Source organism: Scardinius erythrophthalmus, assembly GCF_964197995.2.
Source record: "Scardinius erythrophthalmus genome assembly, chromosome: 10".
In the NCBI taxonomy this organism is placed as follows: domain Eukaryota; kingdom Metazoa; phylum Chordata; class Actinopteri; order Cypriniformes; family Leuciscidae; genus Scardinius; species Scardinius erythrophthalmus.
In genome coordinates this window covers 35284936-35309247 of record NC_138230.1, presented here as the reverse complement: position 1 = coordinate 35309247, position 24312 = coordinate 35284936, and the positions used below count along the sequence as shown (strand labels likewise).

Genomic DNA, 24312 nt, shown 5'->3' with positions numbered 1-24312 from the left:
AGACCAGCTCATTTGAGTCCAGGCGAAGACATGGTTTACCTGCTGTGTGTAAGTAACAACTTAGCCTAGTTACAATGTAAAGGGGCACTAAGTTACAACTTATGCATTACTAAATATGTTTGTGTCGCACCATTAAACTTAGTTTAATGTAAGTCTACGTGTTAACTTAATGTTTAAAGAAGCCTCTGACCAGGAATAATGTTTGGAATAAAACAGTAAATTGAGTGAATTGCATGAATATAAGCTCTTGTTTTAAAAACTTCCATTCTTTAGACATGTATGATGTTGATACGTAGTCCAAGTCGTCCTTGTCTCTGCCAGTCCTGTCTGGCTTCCAAGTTTCCTTGTCTCCACTTGTATCGTCCAGCTCCTCGGCTCCCCCTCCTCTGATTGCCCAGCGATATGGCTCTGCCTGGGACATCCCGGCCCCCAGCTCCACCTTGGTGCACGGATTCCCTGGCTCCACCTCGGACCTCCTAGCTCATTACTCCACCATGGCCCATCAGCATGCCGGCTCCACTAGGCTCCCTCATCTCTTTGGTTTCGCCTTGGTCAGTCGCTCAGCCTCCACCATGGATTCTGGGCCACCGGCTGTGCTTCGTCCCTCCACCCCTTTGGCTTTGGTCGAGCTGCTCCTTCCCTCTGGCTCCTCCTCAATCCGCACTCGCACCGGCTCCGCCTCAGTCCTCTGGCACCCTGGCTCCACCACGGTCACTCGTCACTGCGGCTCCGATTGGCCTCCTGGTCTTCCAGTGTTGCCTGTTCTCCTCCTGGCTCCTATCTGGCTAGCTCTAAGTACTCTTACTCCACTAGTGTCCCCATGGTCCCCGTGGTCTTGTAACCTGCCGGCTCCCCCATGGTCTCTTCCAGTGGCGGCTCTCCTGCGGTCTCTTCTGTCGCTGGCCTCGCCGTTTACTCCACCAAGACACCCACGCTCCCTCCGCTTATGTTGTTCCTCTCATGGTGCCTACCGGGAGAGGGAGTAATGTCACGTTCAATTTTGGTTTCAGGTGTATTTTTTATTATAGACTTCAGTTTTCATTTCTTACGTTTTTCGTCCTTCGTTTCATTTGTTGTTATAGTTACTCAATGTTTGATTGATTACATCCTCCTGCACCTTGTTTAGATTATCAGTTTGGCTGTATATTGCCCTTAGTTTGTTCTGTTCTTGTTCAATGTTGCTTGTGTTTAGTAGCACACATTTTTAGGTGTTTTGGGAGTTCTATGGATTATCACCTTCTTGTTTTTTCATTTTGATTTGTTTATTATAGTAAAATGCTGCAAATAGATCCACTTTTCCTCGCCTCTCAGACGTTACATATTTGTGCTGTTTTCACATAGCTTCTGCTCATGAATTTGAAGGCTGCTATTGAATTATTGAAGGTAAATGTCATATTATGAAACTATGCCTTAAGATCTAATGGTGCAACCAAATTAAGTAAGTTAGTGACAAACTAGCTAGTAGTTTCTAAGTCTCTAGTGTGGACTTTACATTCCAATTTAAGTATGAACTTAGTTTATACTAACTCTGAATGGCTAGTGAAACCCTAACTTGAACTGGATCGAGTCTTGAGTCAAAACCGAGTCCATGACAAGCCCAAGACCACAAAAATATGGTCTTAGACTTGGACTCGAGTACTACAACGATAGCTAGAACTACACTTTTACGTATGAACAGAGCTGTTAAATACAAATAGGACTAGTCTCTGGATTCCAAGTCTTTAGAATCAATTTCAAGACTTGATTCCAGACTAATTTTATTGATTGGTAAGAAAAAATAGTGTGTTCAAGTAAATTAATTCATTACTGGCGTAATGAAAGAATCAGTGAATGAATCGTAATTAATGAACACACTCAGGATTAATGCCCTTCAACTGAGTCAGTTTACCTGAAAGAAACTGATTTGAAGCATTGAAGTCCACTCAATGCCCCTGAGTCAAAGAATTGAATCTTTTTGGAGTCAACTCCCAGCTATTGTATACATATGAATAACCGCAAATATAGAGATTAGAACACTAAATGGCGCTTCAAGTATTTTTACAGTATTCTTGCCATTTTTCTTGCTGTGTGATTTTGTCACAAAAAAACAGTCATGACTATGCATTAGCAAACCGACAAGAGTCATAGACCTCCAAGCATATAGACTTCCACCCAGCAGCAACTCTGTCCTGATGATTTCATTACAGCGTCTGCTGTGAGTAACATTCACTGAGGGCAAGGGTGCGCTGTCTCTCAAACGCGACGGACTCTTGTCAGACTGATTCTTATCGTGCTTCAGGCTTGTTAGACACAGCCGCGTCAATGGTCCCTGTTGATGTGTGTGTTTGTCTGAGAGAGATAAAACAGTTTGGTTTCCTCCTCATAGTCAGATTATCTTGAATGAAAATTAAAGGGTTTTAACTTGTGGAGAAATAATGCATGACATGCCAAAGAAAAAAATTCAAGTATGGTTTTTTTTTTTTTTTTGTGAGAGAGGAGAAATAATAAATCTACATTTAAAGGAAAAGTTCACCCCAAAATAAAAATTGGATATTTAGCCCAATATTTAGAGACATGTCTATGAAGTGATTAATATAGTGCAACTAGCAAGTCTATGTAGCATATGTTAAAGGAGCAGATTATTATCTAACATTCACCTCCTTGCGGAATGATTCCATGTCACTTAAAGTCATCTTGGTTTCCATAGCAGCAGCTCTTCTGGCTGGTACATGCTCCCTTTGTAGTAGGTGTTTGATGAGAATGTGCTTCTGATTTTATTTTCTATTCATTGTGTGGCCGGGGCAGATTTGGTTTGATGTAGTATTTCAAAGGGAAAATCACTTTCCTGTGCCAACATTATGGTTGGCTCTTCCCCTTAACACAACTGTTTTTGGCCAAGCATCAATTATTCATTATGAAAGATAGTGATCAGAAGCGTAAAGTATAAACCTAATTATTTTTTATCAGGAAAGTGACAATTATATGAAATTGTGTAAGATTAGGGGTCCTGCATTTATTCTCTCATGGATATGGATTATCACAATTCATTGGTCATAGTCAGAGGAACCTGGAAGGAGAATTCATTGAAAACAATTCCTTCATTATTATCCAGTATTAAAGTCTAATCTTTAGATGTGAAAAGAGCTCAGGGTTTTATGCAAATGTCAAAAGGTAGAAACTAAATTATAGGGATTTTATCCCATTTTAAAGATAATTTCAATCCCTGTAGCTCATAATGCTTTTTACTCTAATGTCTTGGGGGGGAGAAGAAATGAGATGAAATATGAAAATTATTGACAGTGTACGGCTGGTGGTAGTCTTTGTATGTTTATCGATGACTTTACCTCCCGCTACGAGGTCTAGCTCAGTCAGTTAACAGTTCAGCTTTGACGCCAAGCCCTCTGTGTTTTATCCAAATCTAGCAATAGTTATTTTTTCCTCTAGAGCCATCCTCTAGTATCCTCTAGAGCCATTTTAAGAATTTTGATTGTTAAATTAGGGGTCTCCTGGAAAAAAGTTTGGGGAACCATGCACTGCTCTAGACTGCAGAAACCCAAAGAATCCAGTCATTGCTTCTACAACTGCCAAATGCTGAAAATCTTTCAGCCTCTGTGCTGCGCTAATCACTGTCACTGTGTGAAGCTAATAGAAATTGCTTTTAAATCTGTCATATTTCCCTTGATAAAAATGCTGTTTGATGTCTAGTGCGAAAGTAAAATAAAACACAAATTTTACCTTTCAACCAATTTGCATGTTCCCATTTATTTCTACATTTTGGCTACCTATAATTTAGATTCATATAAACATAGTGATTTGTTTGTTTTTTGCTTTTTACAAAAAATTGAAATACTGATCTAAAAATATTATATAAAAATGTTCACTGTTTAGTGTGAATGACCCTTATACATTACTGGCTTCAAAGTCTGAAAATCACATTAGGAAAGTTTGCTTTCTATGCATTGTGACACATTACATTCTGACTTTTTATATTCTCAGCCTGTAAGATGATGACTTTACCTCACGGCATTGAGCCTCTAATCAGAGCAGGGTTGACACATGGAGTTGTCAGTGTTTGCCTGGTGGCTGTTATGTAGTGTAAGAGTCTAGTTGTCTTAAGATGACCCGCTCTCATTAGGCAAACATTGCTGTCCCAAAGGACCTGCCTTTGAGCAAGATGCTGTCTACATCTTAAAAATCAGCACAGAACATTAGATCACATTTAGACGCAAGTCACGTGTCTTTTAACTGGAAATGAAATTAACATGTCTGTTTATGGTCTGTTTACAGGAATGTGGACACGGATGAGCTGTGTGGTAAGAGTTCAACAGTTTTTATTGACATTATTACTGGGAGGTTTTATGTTCACAGCTATGATGAAATGATACTTGAGCCACCATTTGGGGTTCTTAAAGGAGAACTCCGGTCAATTTTAACATTGAGCTCATTTTTTTGTACATTTGGAGTGCTGTCAATACAGAGAACAACGACAAAAATCGGTGTTGCCTACACCGAGTTATTCTATTTTTAAAATTTGCACCCTGTTGACTTCAATGGGGCAAGTACTAAACCTGCTTTTAGCCTCTTAACATCCTTGATGTGTCATTACAAGTGCACAGAAAATGTGAGTGATTGTGAGTGTGAGTGTGAGAAGATTTCAGTTTCAAGTGGATGCTGATTTTTTTGTTTTACACTTCTATTCTTCAAAGAATCCTGAACATTGATGACAATAAGGTTGATGAGCACCAAATCAATGACTAATGATGCGGACTAATGATGCGGAAAATTCAGCTTTGCCATCACATTTATACATTTTAATAAAAATATTCAAATAGAATACAGCTAATTTAAATTTTATCATTTCACAATATTTCACTTTTTATTGTATTTTTCAATAAAATCAAATTAATGCAGCCATGGTGACATATTTAGTGGTACAATATGTCCAACAATTCAAGTTGCTTGATGCAGGTAATATGACTTGGAAAATCGAAAACGAAAGTAAACACATGAACGAAATAACAATGAAACTCAACATAAACCTGACATTAAGAGTATTTTTTCAAAAACATATTACCCCAAACTTTTGAAAGGTAGTGTATAATACATTTTTTAAATTAAGTGAAGAAGAAAGTAACTAATGAAGTAAAGTATTAGGTTTAAAGTAACATTAGGTTTATATGTACATTTTGCATGGGGTACTTGCAATGTATACAAAAATATTACAGTAGATCTCAAATGCTAATTTGCTTTGAACAGTGAAAATATATTCTAGAGAAATTCAAATAAATAAAAAAAATTCTTAAATGTAAAACAAAATAACAAAATATGACATTATTTTAATTGATGTTCTAGAATTTGTGTATTTTTTTGCTGATGCTTTTATGAAAACATTGTCGTATGTATTTGAAATGGGTTTTCTTTTCTCTTAGAATACTTCTCTCAGCATCTTGGAGAATATGAAAATGTCCTTGCTGCCTTGGAAGACCTGAACGTATCCATACTGAAAGCCATGGACAAAACCAAGAAGGTGGGTTGCCTTCTTACCTCCTTTGCATATATTCAACAAATGGACATGATCTCAATTACATAGTTGACTGAAACTAGGAGAAAAGAAGGAAAATTGTTTTCTTGTCTAATGTTCGTCTCATCTTCCTCTGATTGAATATGGTGTTAGTTAAGTGTACTTGAACATAGGCTTTGTGTATTTATGTGGGTATCCTGGAGGCTTTCAGCGTCTTATCATAATCACTCACAGCATGTTCCCTGGCCCCTAATGCAGCCGTTAGATGTGTAATTTTCGTAATAAACCTGTGGGAACTTTTAGAGTTAATGAAGATGGATCTGAACTAGCTCAGACTCACATTTCTCTGACACAAACAACCATGCTGCTCTCTGTCCTCAACATGATTATGATGGTGTTTGATCTCAATAAGATAACGTGCTTTATTCATTTTTCATGATTAATTTTTTGGTTTTTGGTACAGTAGATGTACCAGCTAAATTGAGTCTTATTTGTCAAGATAATATATATCTTGTTCTTCACTAAGGGGTACAAATAAGTTTGAAATAGCTGAACAATAGTATACTGTTTTTAAACAATCGAACATCTTTGCATTTATTTGAAACAAAAACAACAATTTTAATTAGGATGAATCATGTATAATATTGTGAACTAAAACTATTAACTATTTATTAAAAAAACACTTACACTTATTTTGTTTCAGCTGTTGCCATGACAACATTTCTTATTTTCGTTTATTGAAAGATTAAGAACAAAAAATAAAATAAAATTTAAAAAAATATATTGACAACAATAAATTATAAGACAACAAAACACTAAAAACTCAACCCTTCCAGTAATTTTAGCTGTACAAAAACAGTCTGTTATGCTGCTTGATGTTGCAAACTGGTATTTCTTATCATATTATTTTAATTTATTATCTTTATCATAAACACACTGGTTTGTAGTGCAATAGAATAGAATAGAATACTTTTATTGTCATTGAACAACTGTGCAACAAACTTTTGTGTACTTTGTAATTAGAGTTATTTACCCATAGTCTTGTTCATAGGAAATAGCTTACTTCCATATCCACAGATAAGATGGAAACAAAGTGACACATTTTTATCACACTACATTGCTACTTGTAACTTGTTATAATAAAAACGACACTATTTTACTACTAAATACTCTCACATACTGAGAATGTAGTTAGTAATGTTGATAGTGTTGGATTGTAACTTTCCAACACTGGCCTCAAATTCCATGAAATGTTCATATGCAAAGATTTAATAAAGTTTTTGTATATATAAGCTAGGATTTATGTGCAATAATTACTTAATACTTGATTGTCACAGTCATTAAATTCAATAAATTACTATATGAGCTTGGTTATTGCACCACAGTAATTATTACCTTCGAAACAGTTTAGACTTAGCTGAACTCCATATATTTTACAACACTGCATCTCTCATGTGACATGCATGATGATCCACACTCACAAATGTATTAATTGAGTTATTGGCTGCTGTCTTACTCGTATAGATGTCCAATATTGGTGGTGGTTATCAGCACTGACATTCTGGTCTGAACAGTCTGAGCATCTGATATTAGTAATCAGCACAGTCCAGTCACACCGACCGTTAGAAGAACGCACAAGTATGAGATGCGTGCTTCAGTTCCCGCTGAGCCATTTAACGGACACTTTCTGCTGCCTCGCACAGATAATAAATTATCCAAGCACTGACTCCAGGCCCAGCAGACATGGCTCTTTATGCACGTGAGCGTCTCAGAAATTGAGTCGTCGGCATGAAGGGCAGTGCTGTGTCATTTCATTACGCCTCTTTGATTAGTGAGGCAGACAGAGGAAGTGAAACACGATTAATGAAATTAATTGAAACTAAAACTGAAACTGAAATTTGCTTCCATGTTTTATCGTAAATCTTTAAGCCACCAGCAATGATCAAAAGATCAGTAAAAACAAATCTGCTGAAGATGATCAGAGAGAGGTATGTATGGTATGAGAGGTAGGTATGTATGAGAGGTAAAACATGTTTTATCACTGCATGATTTTAAAGGTTTAGGTACATTGACAGGTGCTGCTTTGTGCAGCCAGAATTTCATTTCAATTTGGTGCAGTTTTGCAATGTTCAGAGAGTATGAGGAATAACACACTTCTCATTTAGAGGCAAAAGCCGAATTCACAGTATTAAAACTCAAAGTGAGAAACAAAAAGTGAGTTGAATGTCTCCGCTTGCAGTGCTTAAAATATTTAAACAGTTGAACAAAACTTGAACGAAAATGCATTTCTGAGCATTAAAACAGGAACTACAGTCCAGTGATATATGAGATGCTAACATTATATGAACAATAAAAAATTAGATTTTCAAGTTTGTGTCTAATGGCTTTGAAGCATATATATATATATATATATATATATATATATATATATATATATATATATATATATATATATATATATATATATATATATATAGTGTAATAAAAAAAAAACATCAGGAGCCACATTTCTTTGATCTTTCTATTCACACCACTTGATAATCTGTACATCTCTAATGCATGAGCTCCATTATTCATGAGCAACAACAGATAGTTATGCTGTATGACAACAGATAGCGTTGTGTTTATTGAATAGGGCCATGAGTGGGTGCGCAAACCAGCTGCTGTGATTCGTGTGGTCTCTGCCCTCGGGCCACCTCTATAAACAGCAACCACACATCTGAATGTCATACTGTGGGTGCTCGTATCATCCAGACAATTTCTCTTACCTTCAGTTTGCAGGTAGAGTTAAGACAGATTAATAGCTCAAATCTTAAAAAAATATTGCTTTTATATTTTATGATTTTATCTCCAGATTTCCAGACGTTTTCATAAGGATGACATCTTTTTCAACATGGATTGCTTGCCTTAGTTATTGGAAACAACAGAATTGTGTGTGAGTGTGAATATACCGTTACGAGATTGGCTGTTGTGTAAACTGATGAAAATGTCAGCCACAAGCACTGGCACTGGAAGGAAAGATTAGTTATGTGTGCTGCTTGTTAAACATCCACAGGTTATAGAGCTGTGAATCATGCTGCTGGTGATTCTGAAAGTCTGTCGATATATCCTGCTTTGTAAATACATGTGTTGGTGGTTGATGTGTTGGATTTCCCTATCTTATGAATGTCAACATCATAATAGATGTTGTAGTTCATAATAGATGTGCAGCACCTGTTTCATTATTGGATGCTCAGAAGAATTATGTGTCTTGTTAGCTAAGGGATGTTCACAGCTTTAATAATGGCTTTTCTTATAGTGACAGAACATGGTTGCTCAGGCACGCAACATAATTATACAGGCGGCTGTTGATTCCTAACGTTGAAAAACTGATGTACCACCCGCAAATAACATACCCCTGCAGCTTTGAGTCTGCGGATGCGAGACAAAATCACATTCAAAAATTCTGGCACTTCGGTTTGAGATAGCCTAGTTATATTATTAAAGGTACACTATGGAACTTATGGCCCTCCAGCAGTTAAAAAACTAAATTGCATGCATTTTGCAGAAGAACATTGTGCTTCGGTTCTGCGTGACGGTGCTGATAACCCTACACAATATATAATGCTTTACAATGAACTGTTAGAGAGCTACATATGGTGATTTATCACCTGTTGAGCAATAAAAACACCATCTCCAACATTTTAAATCCCTCAGTCTTATTTGTCCCCTTGATGATTTATTGACTTATGATGCATGAACTGTTTAATTTATGTACATGATTGCAAGTATCTGCAAAGAACTTAAGATAGAGTGAAATGTTCTGGTTTATAGGGAGTATTATGAGCTTGGCTCATATGCATTTATTCAGCTGTCTAAATGCAGAAACCTACACTGCGCTTTTTATTGTTATCCTTTTTTAATTTCTTTGGGGCTGTCACTGTGAATAAAAGTTATTTTGATAAGATTTATATATTAATTATGCATTATATCGGTTCAAAGTTAATACTTTTAGTCAGAAAGTATGCATTAAATTGATCAAAAGTGACTGTAAAGACATTTATAAAGTTACAAAAGATTTGTATTTCAAATGAATGGTCTTTTATTTACGTATCATGGTTTCCATGGTTTTCAGCATTGATAAAAATTAGAAATGTTTGTTGAGCAGCAAAGCAGCATATTAGAATGATCTCTGATGGTTACCACAAAAACATTAAGCAGCACAACTGTTTTCAACATTGATGATAATAAGATTGGAGTAGTGATGCTGAAAATTCAGTTTTGCCATCATAGGAATAAATTACATTTGAAAATATATTAATATAAACAGTTTGAAATTGTAATAATAATTCCGAATATCACTTTTGAAAAAATGCAGGTGAATATAAGTAAAATCTTACTATTTGAATGGTGTTATATATAAATTATACATTATATACTTATATAAAATTAACATTCTGCCTAAAAGGCCAGTGTATGTTTAAAGCCCATTCTACAGCAGCGGTGACAATGAAAACTGTGTATTTAATCTGCAGGACTACCAGGAAGCCACGCATCTGGAGCAGTTTGTGACCCGTTTCCTGTTGAAGGAGACCACCAGTCAGCTGCAGTCTCTCCAGAGCTCTCTGGAGTGTGCCATGGAGACCACAGCTGAGCAGACCCGGCAGGAGAGGCAAGTGACACAGAACACACTTTTACATTTTATTAAACATACAATTGCTGCCAAGAATGTACCAAACAAGGAGTTGAGTGGATATTTTCAATAATTCTATTCGGAAGCTGAATGTCATGCTTGCACTGGGGATTGTGTGAGATAGCGTTACAAGCACTGAGGAACACGCGCTGAAAGCTGAGAAATGTTCAACTTTATGCAAAACCAATATTACACTATTTTTTTTTTTTTTTTTAAATTTCAATTGAGTGCTTCCATTGAGGCTAAACTGTAACAGGATTTAAGATATGCATTCTTACAACTGTACTCATACATATGATGACTTTATTGACCATGTACTGAAAGCAATCACACACTCCAAAATCATCAGACCCTAGCATTTTTAGTGGTATTGAGTGGATTTCTTCTGCACCAGTGGACATGCAGAGTCCCCTTAGATTTAAACACACCATTTCACTTTGCAACATTCATGTAGACAGCCCTTGTGCACTGACACAAGCAAAAAGGATTCTGTGCACAGTCATCCTTGGGACTGAATTTCTCGAGCATCAACGGCATAAATTGTTAATAGACCAGGTGAGCAGCAGACTGATGACCCAGGCTTTTGTTTTTGTGCAGAAAGGGGACAAATGCCAGTTTAAACTGTCACCGAATCACCAGAACCTGTGTGTGTGTTTGTGTGTTGCGGTTGATTAGCAGCTCATTTCAAGCTCACAGTGTCTCTGACTCACTGCAGATGAGGGTCTGCTGCATGGCCCACCGTGGGGGTCAGTAGAGCGCAGAATTTAGAATGCAGAATTAGCTGTTTTGTTCCAGCACCTGGATGATTGCATGCTACAGGGCTGCGTGTGTGTGTGTGTGTGTCATAATGTGCCCACTACCTCCCCTCCCTCTCAGTATGCAGCAGCTGTGCTGTTCCACTCACCTTACGATCTCACGAAAATTAGCTGGAGCAGCTGGCATAAAGAAATTATGGATGCTGAAGTTGGGTTTTAAAAGGAAGTGCTTCCTTTTCTTTTTCTGTCTGTTCTTAAAAACACTCTGGCTCTGATATGGCAATGGCAATTTATTTATATAGCACAATTAAATACAACCCACATTATCCAATGTGCATTACAATAACTAAAAACACAAAAACTAACAACAATACAACACAGTACAAATAAAAATGTAAGTAAAATACCATAAAATAAGTGCTTCATTTTAAAATAACAATGAAGAACAATGGAAGGGTTCTTCAACATGTATTAAATGCTTTATCAAACAAATTTTTTTTAACTTAGATTTAAAAACAGATAAAGATGAGGCCAGTCTAATCGAAATGGGCTAGTCATTCCAGAGTGTGGGGGCAACTACAGAAAAGGCACGGTCCCCCCCTACACTTCAATCTTGACTTAGGGATAGACTCTATCAGACAGTCTCTGATTGGACGACCGGAGTGATCTAATTGGATGGTGCTCAGTCAATAGGACAGACAGGTAGGGTGGAGCCATACCATTTAAAGATTTGTTCACGAGAAGTAAAAGTTTAAAATCCACTCACTGGTAACCACCGTAAGGAACGTAAGATAGGAGTGATATGATCCTGTTTTTGTGCACCTGTCAGAAGTCTAGCTGCCGCATTTTGGACTAATTGTAATTGTGACATATCTTAATGACTAATCCCAACGTAAAGAGAATTGCAGTAATCCAGCCTTGAAGAAATAAATGCATGGATTACTTTTTCTAAATTTTTAAAAGTAAGAAATGTCTTTACTTTTGATAGCAGTCGGAGCTGGAAAAAGCTAGCCTGGCTAACGTCAGACCTCGTCTCATTGAGACGTGGTCTGGGAACCACATGTTCATTTTCTCGTATTTGAGGTGTGGTTTACGAATGCCCAGAGCCGTTTATTGGGCACTACGAATGTCTATCAAATGCGCCTGTATGTAGCTCATAGCCAATCGTTTCAATTATACCAGATGACGTATGTAGAGCGACAGAAATTCGACGAGGAAGACGACGAAATAAAGTTGCGTTCTAAACTACTTAGAACACTATCTAAGGCTGCATCGAAAGGTAACTTCGCGTCTGATGCAATGTTGGATCCAAAGATAAACAAACTGCTTCGGTGACGGTGTGTCTCATAGACGTCGTCATCGTCTTGCTGCTCCCTCCTTGTTCTGTGATTGGTTCCCTTTTTGAGGGGAAAATCTGGTCCATGGTGTCCAGGCTGCCTAGCAGCGTGAATAAAATCGCGCTGCGCGCAAGGCAGCATGGGGAGACCCAGGCTAGGAAAAAGCAGGATTTCACTACTAAATTTCATCAAATTTACATTCATCAAACACCATGCCCAAATTTCTCACCCAGGGCTTCACACAAGAGAACAAACCACCAAAATTTAGTTTAGGAGTGATAGAGGAATCGGAAGGTCCAAATATAATAATTTCCATTTTACTCTCATTCAAATTTAGAACGTTTAAAAAAGCCTCACTGGTAGAAACTGGTAGAAAAAGAGAAGACTCAGTGTTAAATATTTAAAGCAATTTACGCAGCATCCGTTTTTCTGTTTTTCATCTTTTGGCTGGCGTTACATTATATGATGCGCTCTTATTCTTGCAAATGCTTTTAAACCATTCAAGCCAAGACAAATTGAGCGTCAGAACTGAGTTCTCTTTCGGCTTGAAGTTGACCGAACACTAACACGCAATTATGCCAAAATGTCCATTTTGTTGAGTATCCTCATAAGAGCAGACTGAGCAGTCTTAAATTAGTTAAATAAAGTATTAAATGAAGGTAAAGAGTTGTGAGAGAATGAGGCGCGTGTGAGATCCGCGTCTGTCAGCAGCGGCATGTTTTAAAGGGACAGCAGCCAATAAAGCTTTACTGTCAGTAAAGGTAATCAAAGAACAAATGTAACAGAAAAATCACTCACTGCTCTTGACTAAAGAACTTTTGTAACTTTAATAAGGATTATTCTATATATAATTTAACATTTATGCAGTGCAAACTGTGAGATAACTTTATTCAATTTCTGTAGAATTCCTACCTTTTAGACATATTTAAAAAAAACTGTCTTTATGTTGTTTCTACATTTATTTGGAGATTAACTGTGAAATTGTTACATTATAAAATATATTAAAAACATTAGTTTTTTTTAATGGCGATTCATCGTGAATAAATCACAGGAAAAAAATTTGATTAATCTAGTTCATTTTTTGCAATGATAAAAATAAATAAAAAAGAAACATGAATAAATCTTATTCATGTTTCTTTTTATTGAATATTATGCATTTAAGTCAAGTCAAGTCATCTTCATTTATATAGCTCTTTTAACAATGTAGATTGTTTCAAAGCAGCTTTACAGAGATAAACGTATATTTTAAGGTAACAGAGATTCTTTTGGCTTTATAGCGGTTCTTAAAGTGTAAGTTGCAGGTTAAATTTTTCACGAAGTAATGCAATGTGTTTATTAAACATAAAGATAAGAACCGCCCACCATTGTTTTTTATACCAAAATGCTGATATAATACGAAAAGTTGGCACTTTTAACAGTGGTTTTAACCGCTCCCGCTCCCTTCCACTAGATGGGGCGTGACGTCATAAGAGGAACTCACTAGTAGAGTCACCGTACGCTAGCAGCTATATTCGCCTTACATAAGTTCAGAAAAGTTGGTTGTATGTTTTATTTGATAAAAAAAAATTATGGATAAAATAACTCAATTGTAAACATACTCGTGTGTGCTGACTTCAAGGGGACCGTGATCCTGCCTGAAATGAGAATAAGCTATTCGCAAAACAAACGGGTTCAGGCACGTCATATCAGTCGGTCGCAGGTTGAGCTGTTCCACTAAACTCCTAAACGCGTTCACCTCACGGCAGCACACACTCTCCACTGCTGATAGCCCACACACACACAGTGATGGGGACATCGATCTCTCTTTTTCTTTTCTGACAATAAACATCGCTAATTAAATCGTGAGAAACTGATAACGCATGGATTGAGGAAGTACATGACGTTTGAGGCATCGATGAGATTGATGCCTGTGCAGTGTGTGCATCTCTACAGCTCTGATTTGGACTGACTTACTGTAAGTAAATAATGTCTTCAGTCGTTGTCCCTCCTTGCTATTCTACATGACGGCAATATTTTGAAAAGACTGCTTGTTCCGTTATATTATCCAGGTTAAGTTTGCACCAGACGAGCTCTAACGTAGCTAACGTTACTCACCGGGACACCTGGCTAACCCTCCACTTATTCTCCTCACACCAAGCATTAATAACTCTTTGAGTGCCATATGGCTGCCCTCTCTCACGCCTGACCAGTTAAAAATTGTAGGGCTGTGGTCCATAAAGAATTTGATGGTTTTCCGCATCCTCAGTCGTTCTCCAAATAGCCATAATACAGTAGGAATCTAGCTGAGTATGGTTTGCGAGTTCCTCTTGTGACGTCATCACCCAGTAACTGAAAAAACACGCTACCTTTGAAGAAACCCCAATAAATGTTATTTTAACGCATTTTAAGACCGAAATAATTAAATATATACATATAGAGCACTTTAATTTACACATTAATTGGCTGTGGTGGTTAACCTGCAACTTACACTTTAAGTTATTATAAGCTATATAAGTTATTTTCCAGCTAAAGTTAGTTTTGATTGATTCGCTTCCGTCTTAAATTAGGGGCCGCTAAGACGACACCATTCTCTCTACACAGACTTTAAACGCGAACCTGTGAGAAACGCTGATGGCGTTCACATGCGCATTAAGAATTGGTTCTATAGTTATGTGCGTTTGAATATATGTGCGCAAGTTTCGATTTCCCTACAAACCAGGCCTAAACAAAGTACTGGTGTTTCCTTATAATATTTGATACAGAATTTTATTTTATTTTATCAATTCGGGGTAGATACGCGAATTGAGTTTCCCGACAACGCTTTATCTGTAGAGTGGTAAAGGGATCCTCCATAGGGAGAGACTAGTTGGCACTTCAGCACTGCGTTGTCATCGGGTCCAGGCGCAGGTCCTTCATCAGATCTGGATACGGCCTGGATCCGGCAGGCTGCGGGAAAACCTTGGGATAAACAAAAGACACTAAAATTAGCGTAGATGCCATTCTTCTTATGATGTAATGAGTACATCAAGATTTATGGGAAGTGTTCCCGGTTCCAGCTGACCTAATCTATGCAGCCTAACACTGAATTCTAGAAGTCTGTAATGTATTATGTGAATGTTAGGTCAAAGAGATGTGTCTTTAGTCTAGCTTTGAACTGACAGAGTGTGTCTGCTTCCCGGACAATGTTAGGAAGACTGTTCCAAAGTTTTGGTGCTAAATAGGAAAAGGATCTACCGCCAACAGTCGATTTTGATATTCTAGGTATTATCAACTGGCCGGAATTTTGAGATCGCAATAAACGCAAAGGACTATAATTGTTAAGAGCTCGCTCAAGTACTGCGGAGCTAAACCATTTAGTGCTTTGTAAGTGATCAGCAATATTTTAAAATTGATGTGATGTTTAATAGGGAGCCAGTGCAGTTTTGACAGAACCGGGCTAATATGGTCATACTTCCTGGTTCTGGTAAGAACTCGAGCTGCTGTGTTTTGAACTAGCTGTAGTTTGTTTATTAAGCGTGCAGGGCAACCACCCAGTAGAAAATTACAATAATCTAGCCTTGAGGTCATGAACGCATGAACTAATTGTTCCGCATTTGTCACTGAGAACATATGGTGTAATTTAGATATATTTTTAAGATGGTAAAATGCAGTTTTACAGATACTAGGCACGTGACTTTCAAATGAAAGATTGGTATCAAAGAGCACACCCAGGTTCCTAACCGACGACGAAGACTTGTGCCTGGCTCACACTACAGGAGTTTTAAAATCCTAACCGATTTTGAAATCTGGTTGAAGCACACACTTAAGGAGAATCTTTGCAGATTTTCTTCCCCCAAATCTTAAACATGCTCACACTACAAGGTTTGAAAATCGCGGTGCACCACACACTACAAAATGTTATTAAGATTATCGTGCCAGAGGAAGCGTCTCACGTGATCTCACGCAGCAGATCTGAAGTGTAAAAACATGGAAACATATGGGATATGCATTGCCATGAGACACACACGCATGCACGCACATACACACGCACAGAGACTTTGAACCTACCGGTACTTTGAGTTAAGAGCTTAGATCGGGCCCAAAAAAATCAAGCCCGACCCCTACCCGAGCCCATGCACGTTGTGTCCGAGCCCGGCCCGGCCCGACACAACACAACACAACACAACACAACACAACACAACACAACACAACACAACACATTAACATAACTGTAATTATGAGCCCGAGCCCGATTTAAATATATTTTTATAAAAATAGCCCGATTTTTTAATACGTGGGCCAGGGGCGGTGCGAGATATTTTTTTAACGAGGGGGTGCTAGATAGCATATAAATACTATTGCAAAAATTGTCCACTTAATATTTAATATTCAATCATTTTAATTGTCACAATTAAAGTAGCCTATTCGTTTTATTAAATTGACCAAGCACAACATTCAGCATTCAATCAAATATTAATTAAAGATTTATTATTATTAGGCTAATAATGTTAACATAATATACTATCGTTATTTCGGCATAATATGTGTGCGTGCAACAAGCTAGATGTGCATTTTTAAATCCGGTGATGCGTGCATTGATTTTGAAATCCACACGCTTTTTAACGCGCTTTTTAGTTTCGGTTTCATTACTGAACATGTAACGTTTGTGCCTGCTGACCACAGCGTAATACTTATTTATTTAGCAATAAATAAATGGAGATAAAAACGCATATCGAGTTGAGTCATTTAAAATTATCTCAAGGGAAATTCCTTCAGCACGACAGCCCTGCTGTCTTTTTGACAGCACTGACGTAATCACAATCTTGCTCATCCCGATAAATATCAAACATGTTTGATATGATCGGGGCGAGCCCGATTTGTGTGAGAGCAGATCGGGAGGGGCAAGATTCGATCTGTGAACGCCTCACATTACCAGATAATCTGCGCCGAACATCGGAACCGATCGAGGTCCTCGACAAGATTTTTTCTCAGATTCTCGGGAGGGGTAAATCGGGCATAAATCGGCCTAAAACTCCTGTAGTGTGAGCCAGGCATTAACAGAGCAGCCATCCAGTGTTAGACAGTATTCTAGGTTATTACGTGAGGAAGTTTTTTGTCCAATAATTTGAATCTCTGTTTTTTCAGAATTAAGTAATAGGAAATTACGAGTCATCCAATTTTTTATATCAGCTATGCATTCCGTTAGTTTTGTGAATTGGTAAGTTTCGTTAGGTTTTGAAGAAATATACAGCTGAGTATTGTCGGCATAACAGTGAAAGCTAAGCATTTATTTTATGTTCATATCAGTGTCGTCCGCTTAACAATGGAATGACAGCCCATGTTTTCTAATAATAGAACCAAGTGGAAGCATGTATAAAGAAAAAAGAATGGGGACCAAAATGGACCCTTGAGGAGCCCACAAGATAACAGAGCATTACTAGAGGCATGTTCTCCAATCTTCACTGAGAAGCTTCTGTTGGTAAGCTAAGATTAAACCAGTCCAGTGCACTGCCTGTAATGCCTGCACAATGTTCCAACCGGGCAATAAGAACAGCATGATCTACTGTATCAGATGCAGCAGTTAAATTTAAAAGCACAATAACAGCATAGTCGTCAGAATCACAGGTTATTAGTGCATCATTAAAAACCTTCAGCAATGCATGAAAAGGAGTAAGGGGATGCTTAGGTAGTGAGCTTGAAGCCAATGGGGCTGTCGGTAAGAACAGGTCCAGTCTAGTCATTCAGGTATAAAGGTCTTTATTTTACATCCAATCAGGTATTGTATGTGTGTGTGTGTGTGCGCATGTGGTTTCTACAAAAGAACAGAAAAACAGTGTTTTAGTTTACAATAAACAATGCCAGATCAATTTCATGGTAACTGCCAATGTTACATTGAATTCACAGGAAATTCATGAACAATTAAATTATTTAAGCAATACATTGAGGCTAGTGATGTTACATTTGACACTGAAGCTTCAAACGAGTATTGAATATGCAGTGCAATTTCTCATGAAGCTCCGTGCCGGAGCGCGTATTGTTTTCAGAGAAAACAAAAACAAAAACGAAGCCTCACTTTCTTTCCAGTCACGTGAATGCTTCACTTTGCGTGTCGGAATGTTTGAACCTAGACCCCTACTTTACAGGTTTTTGGAAGTTTAAGTCCATTTACTTTTTTTTTATATATATATATATAATTAAGATAATTAACAGCCTATGTTACATGATCATATATTCTGACACATAAACAGCATAGAAAGCATAAAATAATTAGACCAACATTTACTTGCATCAAGCAACTCTTTGGTATTTTTATTTCTGTATAGTATTAATATTACATTTATTTTATTTTCACACTTTAATATGTGAATTATATTATCAGAAAACTGAACATTTAGCGCTGTCAGGCTTTTATTTGTGCTTTTTTATTTGTGCTTAATGGATAAAACAACGGCGCTGCGCACTCAGCTGCTCATAAACATGGCTGCTATAAATTTGACCTGCCACAAGATGGCGCTGTTTTCGACACTCTTGATGCATCAAATCTTTTCCCGAAACATTCAGGGGAAAGCCTCAGTGCTTCATGAGGCTTCATTTGCCCATCGCCTTTTTTCAATTGGTTTTCTATGGCAGTGAGCGTTCTGCGCGCTGTTTATGCGCCCCGGACGCCTCGCGTTTTACCGCCTGCTGCGCCTTGCGTTTTTGCAGTTGAAAAAAAAGCAACTCTGAGCAGAAAAAGCGCCCGACATCATCATGTTTTTTTCCACTGTCCAATCGAATGAATGGAGAGGCGGGCCTTCCGTTTTAGTGATGAAAGATACAGTTGCTCGAACGCCCGGAGAGCGCGATGATGGAGGATAAACTTGTGGTGCTCTTACGGGTTACCAGGAGCTTAACAACGTTAATAAAAGGCTGATTTGACGTTTACTTCACTGACAGGACAGCTGTTTCGGTGGTTGCCTAGCAACATAAAAAACGCAGCGCACTGCTCGTTCTGTGTGATGGGGCAGTGCTGTCTGTGTACCTCGCGTTTTCGAACCTGAAAAACGCGTTAGGTGTGATCGGGGCCTAAGAGGGGTGTGGCACATGCTTTGCACCTTGCAGCTTAGGGACACAAAAACTTCTCAACAGCCGCCCCCAGATTTGTATAGCAAATTTGATCAATCAGGGGAGATCAGGTAGGGCCGGAAGAAGGATGAGGCAGGCAACGGGCTTTGTATATGTCCTGTCCTTGACTTGGACATCAGCAACCCTACAACGGCCATCCTTGCTGGGATGAAGGGAGATGACCTTACCCACTGACCATTGGGATCTGGGAAATTGAGGATCTAGAATCAGAACAACAGTGTTAGGTTGCAGGTTTGGATGGTCCCTGAGGCTTTTTCTGGTCTGTTCCATGCTGGTGGAATGCCCTGCCCAATTCAACCAGAGCTGTTGAGTCCGTGGCCATTTTCAAGAAACGGCTGAAGACGCATCTTTTTCGGCAACACTTGATCCATTAATACTTACACTTTATCTTCTATTCTATATCTATTATCTTTATAAAAAAAAGTACACATACTGCATTAGATTAAACTAGGAAAGATCATAGCACTTGCATATTGTTGTCCCATTGTTAGTTTAACTGCTTCTATTGTTCTCATTTGTAAGTCGCTTTGGATAAAAGCGTCTGCTAAATGAATGTAAATGATACTACAACTGTACCAAGTCTACAGCCTCACTCACAATCCCATGGGCACACTCAAAATATCTCCACTGCACTGGCATGCCAAGTCCCCTCTGACCTTTTTCTTGGTTGGATGATTTTTGACAGAACACATATTTAGGCATTTAAAGGGATAGTTCAACCGAAATGAAAACATAATTTACTCCCCCTCATCATCACAAATCCTTTTTATCTTTATTCCTTAGAACACAAAAGGAGATGTTTGGCAGAATGATCACGCTGCGTGACCAGAGGCTGGCAAGATCCAAAAGGGTACAAACCTTGTGAAAAAGAAGTACACTTTAGCATACTTTTAAAAAGAGACCTTATTACCTTATTTTTTTTGCTCACTTAAGTAATTTCTAGTAATTAAGTAATTTGAAACATGGTTTAAGTGTAGCCTACTGCCGGATGTACTGACATGCATTTATGGTAAACTAAAACATACTTTATTAATTTGTCATTTGTATTGAACCGTACATGTTATTTAGTAGCCTAGGCTACATTAGTCAACACATCAAAATAAGTGTTCTTCTTTAAAGCAGGACAAAATATTATTAAAACATAATGATTTAAATGGTACTTTAAGATAAACCTGTTAATGTGACATTATTACAAGGTGCACTTTTTAAAAGTGTACTTAATTGTACTTTACACTAAAGTGATGTTTTATTTAATTAATGTTATACATCATGCAAGTACAGTTTTTTAATATTTGAAGTTCACTGCAAGTGCACATTCAGTATACAAATAAGCACACTCCATTTTCATAATGAAATTTCGTAAGGAATTTTTTTCCAAGGACAGAACACACGTGTAACCTCTTATGTCACCATGCTTTTGTGTCACAGTTGACAGTGTTGAGTTTCATAACATTGGTGTTTTGTATGAACTGTTTACACATTTTGAGCCTAAAGGCTTCTCATTGTGTGCTGGTCAGGAGGGATTGATTCCCACTGCGTTAGATGTGCTGAAAGTGGCTAGTGGCCAGAACAAATTGAAATAGAGTGGTCCATTCTCTATTCTGTCTGAAGCGTCGAGTCAGGCTCTCTGAGGAGCAGCACCGCACACAGGGATGAAACGAGGGAGATGAGCTCAAATCTGAATCCACACCTCACAGGAGCACTCACCCCATTTACAGCACCGGTGTGCTGCATTCTGTGTGCAAAGACGACCATTACCAGCTATTAGGAAGCAGCAGTACTGCTGATATGGCTTCATTTTTGTTTTTCACAGGGCATCATTTTCATTTACACTCTTAAAAATAAAATTTCCAAAAGGGAGTTTTCAAAGCAATGCTATAAAGAACCACCATTTTGGTTCCCCAAAGATAATTTTAGTGAACAGTTCCTAAAAAAAACTTTTTCTTCATAGTGCAAAGAACTTTTTAATCCTAAGAATCCTTTTCCACTATAAAGAACCTTTTGTGCATTGGAAATGTTCCATGGATGTAAAAGGTTCTCCATTGATTCACAGATGCCAATAAAGAACCATTTACACAGATCCGCAAAAATGAAAAAAAAAACAAGCTGTTTTCTGTTGCCAGGCCATTAGATGGCGATGAAACACTATAGACTGAACATGTAACACGCATGTGCATGACGTCATCGTCTTCAGAGATTCACGTTTTTGTTATGTAGGGATCCACTGGAGGCAAGTTTGTGGAACCCAAGTGCAGTTTATTCAAAAGATCCAAAACAAAGGCTTGGTATGGCAAACCATGAAACATAAGACTCACCGACAGCCATTACACAATCAAAATACAAGACCAAAACACATGACACACATGACAAACATGAGGGCTTAAATACACAGACTAATTACAAGACAAGGAACACCTGTGAATAATGATCAGACGATTAACCAATGACAAGACACATGGCAGGTTCACATGACACAGGGAATCAAATGACAGTAGGCACGTTTCCATTAAAGATTCGCGCAAAACTTTTGTGATTTATTTCTAAATATCGATAAAAAACTATTGCGAAATGACGGCGTTTCCATTAACTGATGTTATGCGACTAAAACGTCATTTTTCCTCTCGCGTTAAGTCATTCCAAAAATCATGGCAACAGACGTTGGTAGGTTTATATATATCACAGCCATGTACCGCACTAGACATTATTATTATTAATGGAAGGAAATGTAGGTGTGTTTATCCAAGCATAAATGGCAAGGAGAGACCCTTATACTGTGTCTGTGAGCAGCACATATGAAGTGTGTCTGGGTTTTTCTCACTCATTTCTGCTCCGAGCTCTTGATTGTGGCATTTCTTTGAGGTTTAGAATCCAGTATTTCTGTCATTCTTTTGTCTTTTATGAATTCAATAAAGAACTCCGTCTTGTATTCTGTCCAAACACACCGCGCCTTCTAAGTCAGGTGACCTGTAAATGTGCAAAAACTGTTTCCATTGCAGTTTTGCTAAATATTTCTTTTTCGAATTGCCTGAAAAACCACCTCATGCGAGCGTAAAAACTTTTTTGCGATAAATGGGAGTTTTTGCAAAATTGACGTGTTTCCAATGAGCGCTTTTTCAATTCGCAATTTCAATTTGCACAATTTGAAGGGTAGCCTAATGGAAACGCGGCTAATGACATAGAACATGGACCAAAACCAAAACCGTGACATGTTTACACAGAGACCGTTTTCAAAAACGTACACTTTGAAACCCGTTTTCAAAAGCTTGCGCTTTCAGGCACCCAAAATGCTGTTGAACCGCCAAAATGCATAAAAAGTTTTATGTTTTTAGTTGAAGGTGTCGTGTAAACAGCCCAGAGTGTATGCACTTTATAAGAGGTGTCTGATCTCTAGAGAACGATTCCTTGCATTTGTCAGTTGGTTCATGCAGGTCTGTGGATGTGACTCCAGCTGAGTTTAATCACCTGTGTGGCTCTGATTTTCTAGCTGAATTTCACCTGTGTGGCTCAAGCAGATTTGCTGCTGAATTCGGTGTGCTGATGCAGTTGCGAGCCATTTTTAACCACGGAGGGTAAGCTCCCCTCAGGATGTGCGTTGCGCAACAGTGTCTTTAGGGATAATGAGCAGCCAACCGAGCTTTAATTTTGACACCTGCCTGCCTCTATTTATTTCATTGTCTCAGAGTTAAAATAGGCACAGCATTCCTCTGCTGCTGAGAACAGCTGAACAGCTGATATAATTAGATTTCGTATTTTTCACTCTCACAACCGAGTAGTAAAATGGTATTCAGTTACAAAATATATGTCATGATTACTTTATCATAAAGTAAGGGGTAATGTACAATCAGGTGGTCATTACTGCAAAATAAACTCTAACCAGATTATCAGGATCAAGTCTTGAATCATCCATATGGGTTAATTTTGACTGCTCTCATTCCACTTATGGCTATACTTACTGGATGGATGATGGATGGATGGTTGGATAGATAGATAGATAGATAGATTTCCTGTTCTTGAAGAAAGCGTGGAAGAATCAAGCTGACTTATTTTGTTTATTTTAATTGGTAGCATGAGGAGCAGGGTAGAAAGGTCTTGTGCAATCAAAGAGGCATCAGTGTCGTAATGTTTAAGAACTGCGTTGTGATGATGGATGAAAACACTGAAGCATCATTTGCATATGAATACACTGTTTCTGCTAATGCAATTCAATTAGATGCAGTGTATGAATGATATTAGCATAGGCATTTTAGCTTTTACTGCAGCGAAAAGCCCTAGATAATGTAGGATTATAACACAATTTTTAAAGGGAAGAATCACTATTATTATTGCTTATGGGTTTGGGATTTCAAGAATGTGTACATTTAGTATATATTTAGGCATGTAACGCATCCCACACAATTTATACTATGGACATGAATGATACCTCAAATCATGCAACTTGCTTAAGGGAGGTGTGCCAAATAATCCCATAGATTTACTATTAATTAGGGACGCAAACCATCTTTGGACAAAAAAATCTTTCTCAATATTCTTGTAACTGAATCGCATAACACCCCGCTAACTACCCACAACACCCTAGCATATGGTGGGGTGTTTTACACTCGCATTTTCTTCAAAATGTGTCAACATGTTACATATACTTCAAGCAATAGATAAATATATACATACCGAATACTACAAGCAACTGACATATACTATAAGCAATAGATTGTGTTTTTCCTTATTTCCCCTCATTAGGATATGAAGATACAAATTTTATCTACAGGATATGTTACGTTGACACCTGGGGTTTGTTGGAAACTCAAGTGAAAACCAGGAGACTTGGATATATTTTCAGCATATTAAACCTATTTTTTTTACCATGTTTTTCATTAACCATGTTTGGTTCCCCAAAGAACTGTTTATCGAAAAGTTTGGTAAGAACATTCTTTATCTAAAGAACATTTTTCCCTTCTCTTTGCAGAGAGG

The 24312-nt window shown here is 37.9% G+C and overlaps 1 protein-coding gene across 2 annotated transcripts in view; it reads left to right on the top strand.

Annotated features, from left to right (window-relative positions):
• The window catches only part of necab1 (N-terminal EF-hand calcium binding protein 1), a 35000-nt gene that overhangs the window by 3061 nt on the left and 7627 nt on the right, over positions 1-24312 (top strand). For both annotated transcript variants that reach the window (XM_081376392.1, XM_081376391.1), the window contains exons 4-6: positions 4267-4292; positions 5409-5506; positions 10015-10151. In XM_081376392.1, the coding sequence (XP_081232518.1) occupies positions 4267-4292; positions 5409-5506; positions 10015-10151 (261 nt within the window). The remainder of the gene's footprint in view (positions 1-4266; positions 4293-5408; positions 5507-10014; positions 10152-24312) is intronic.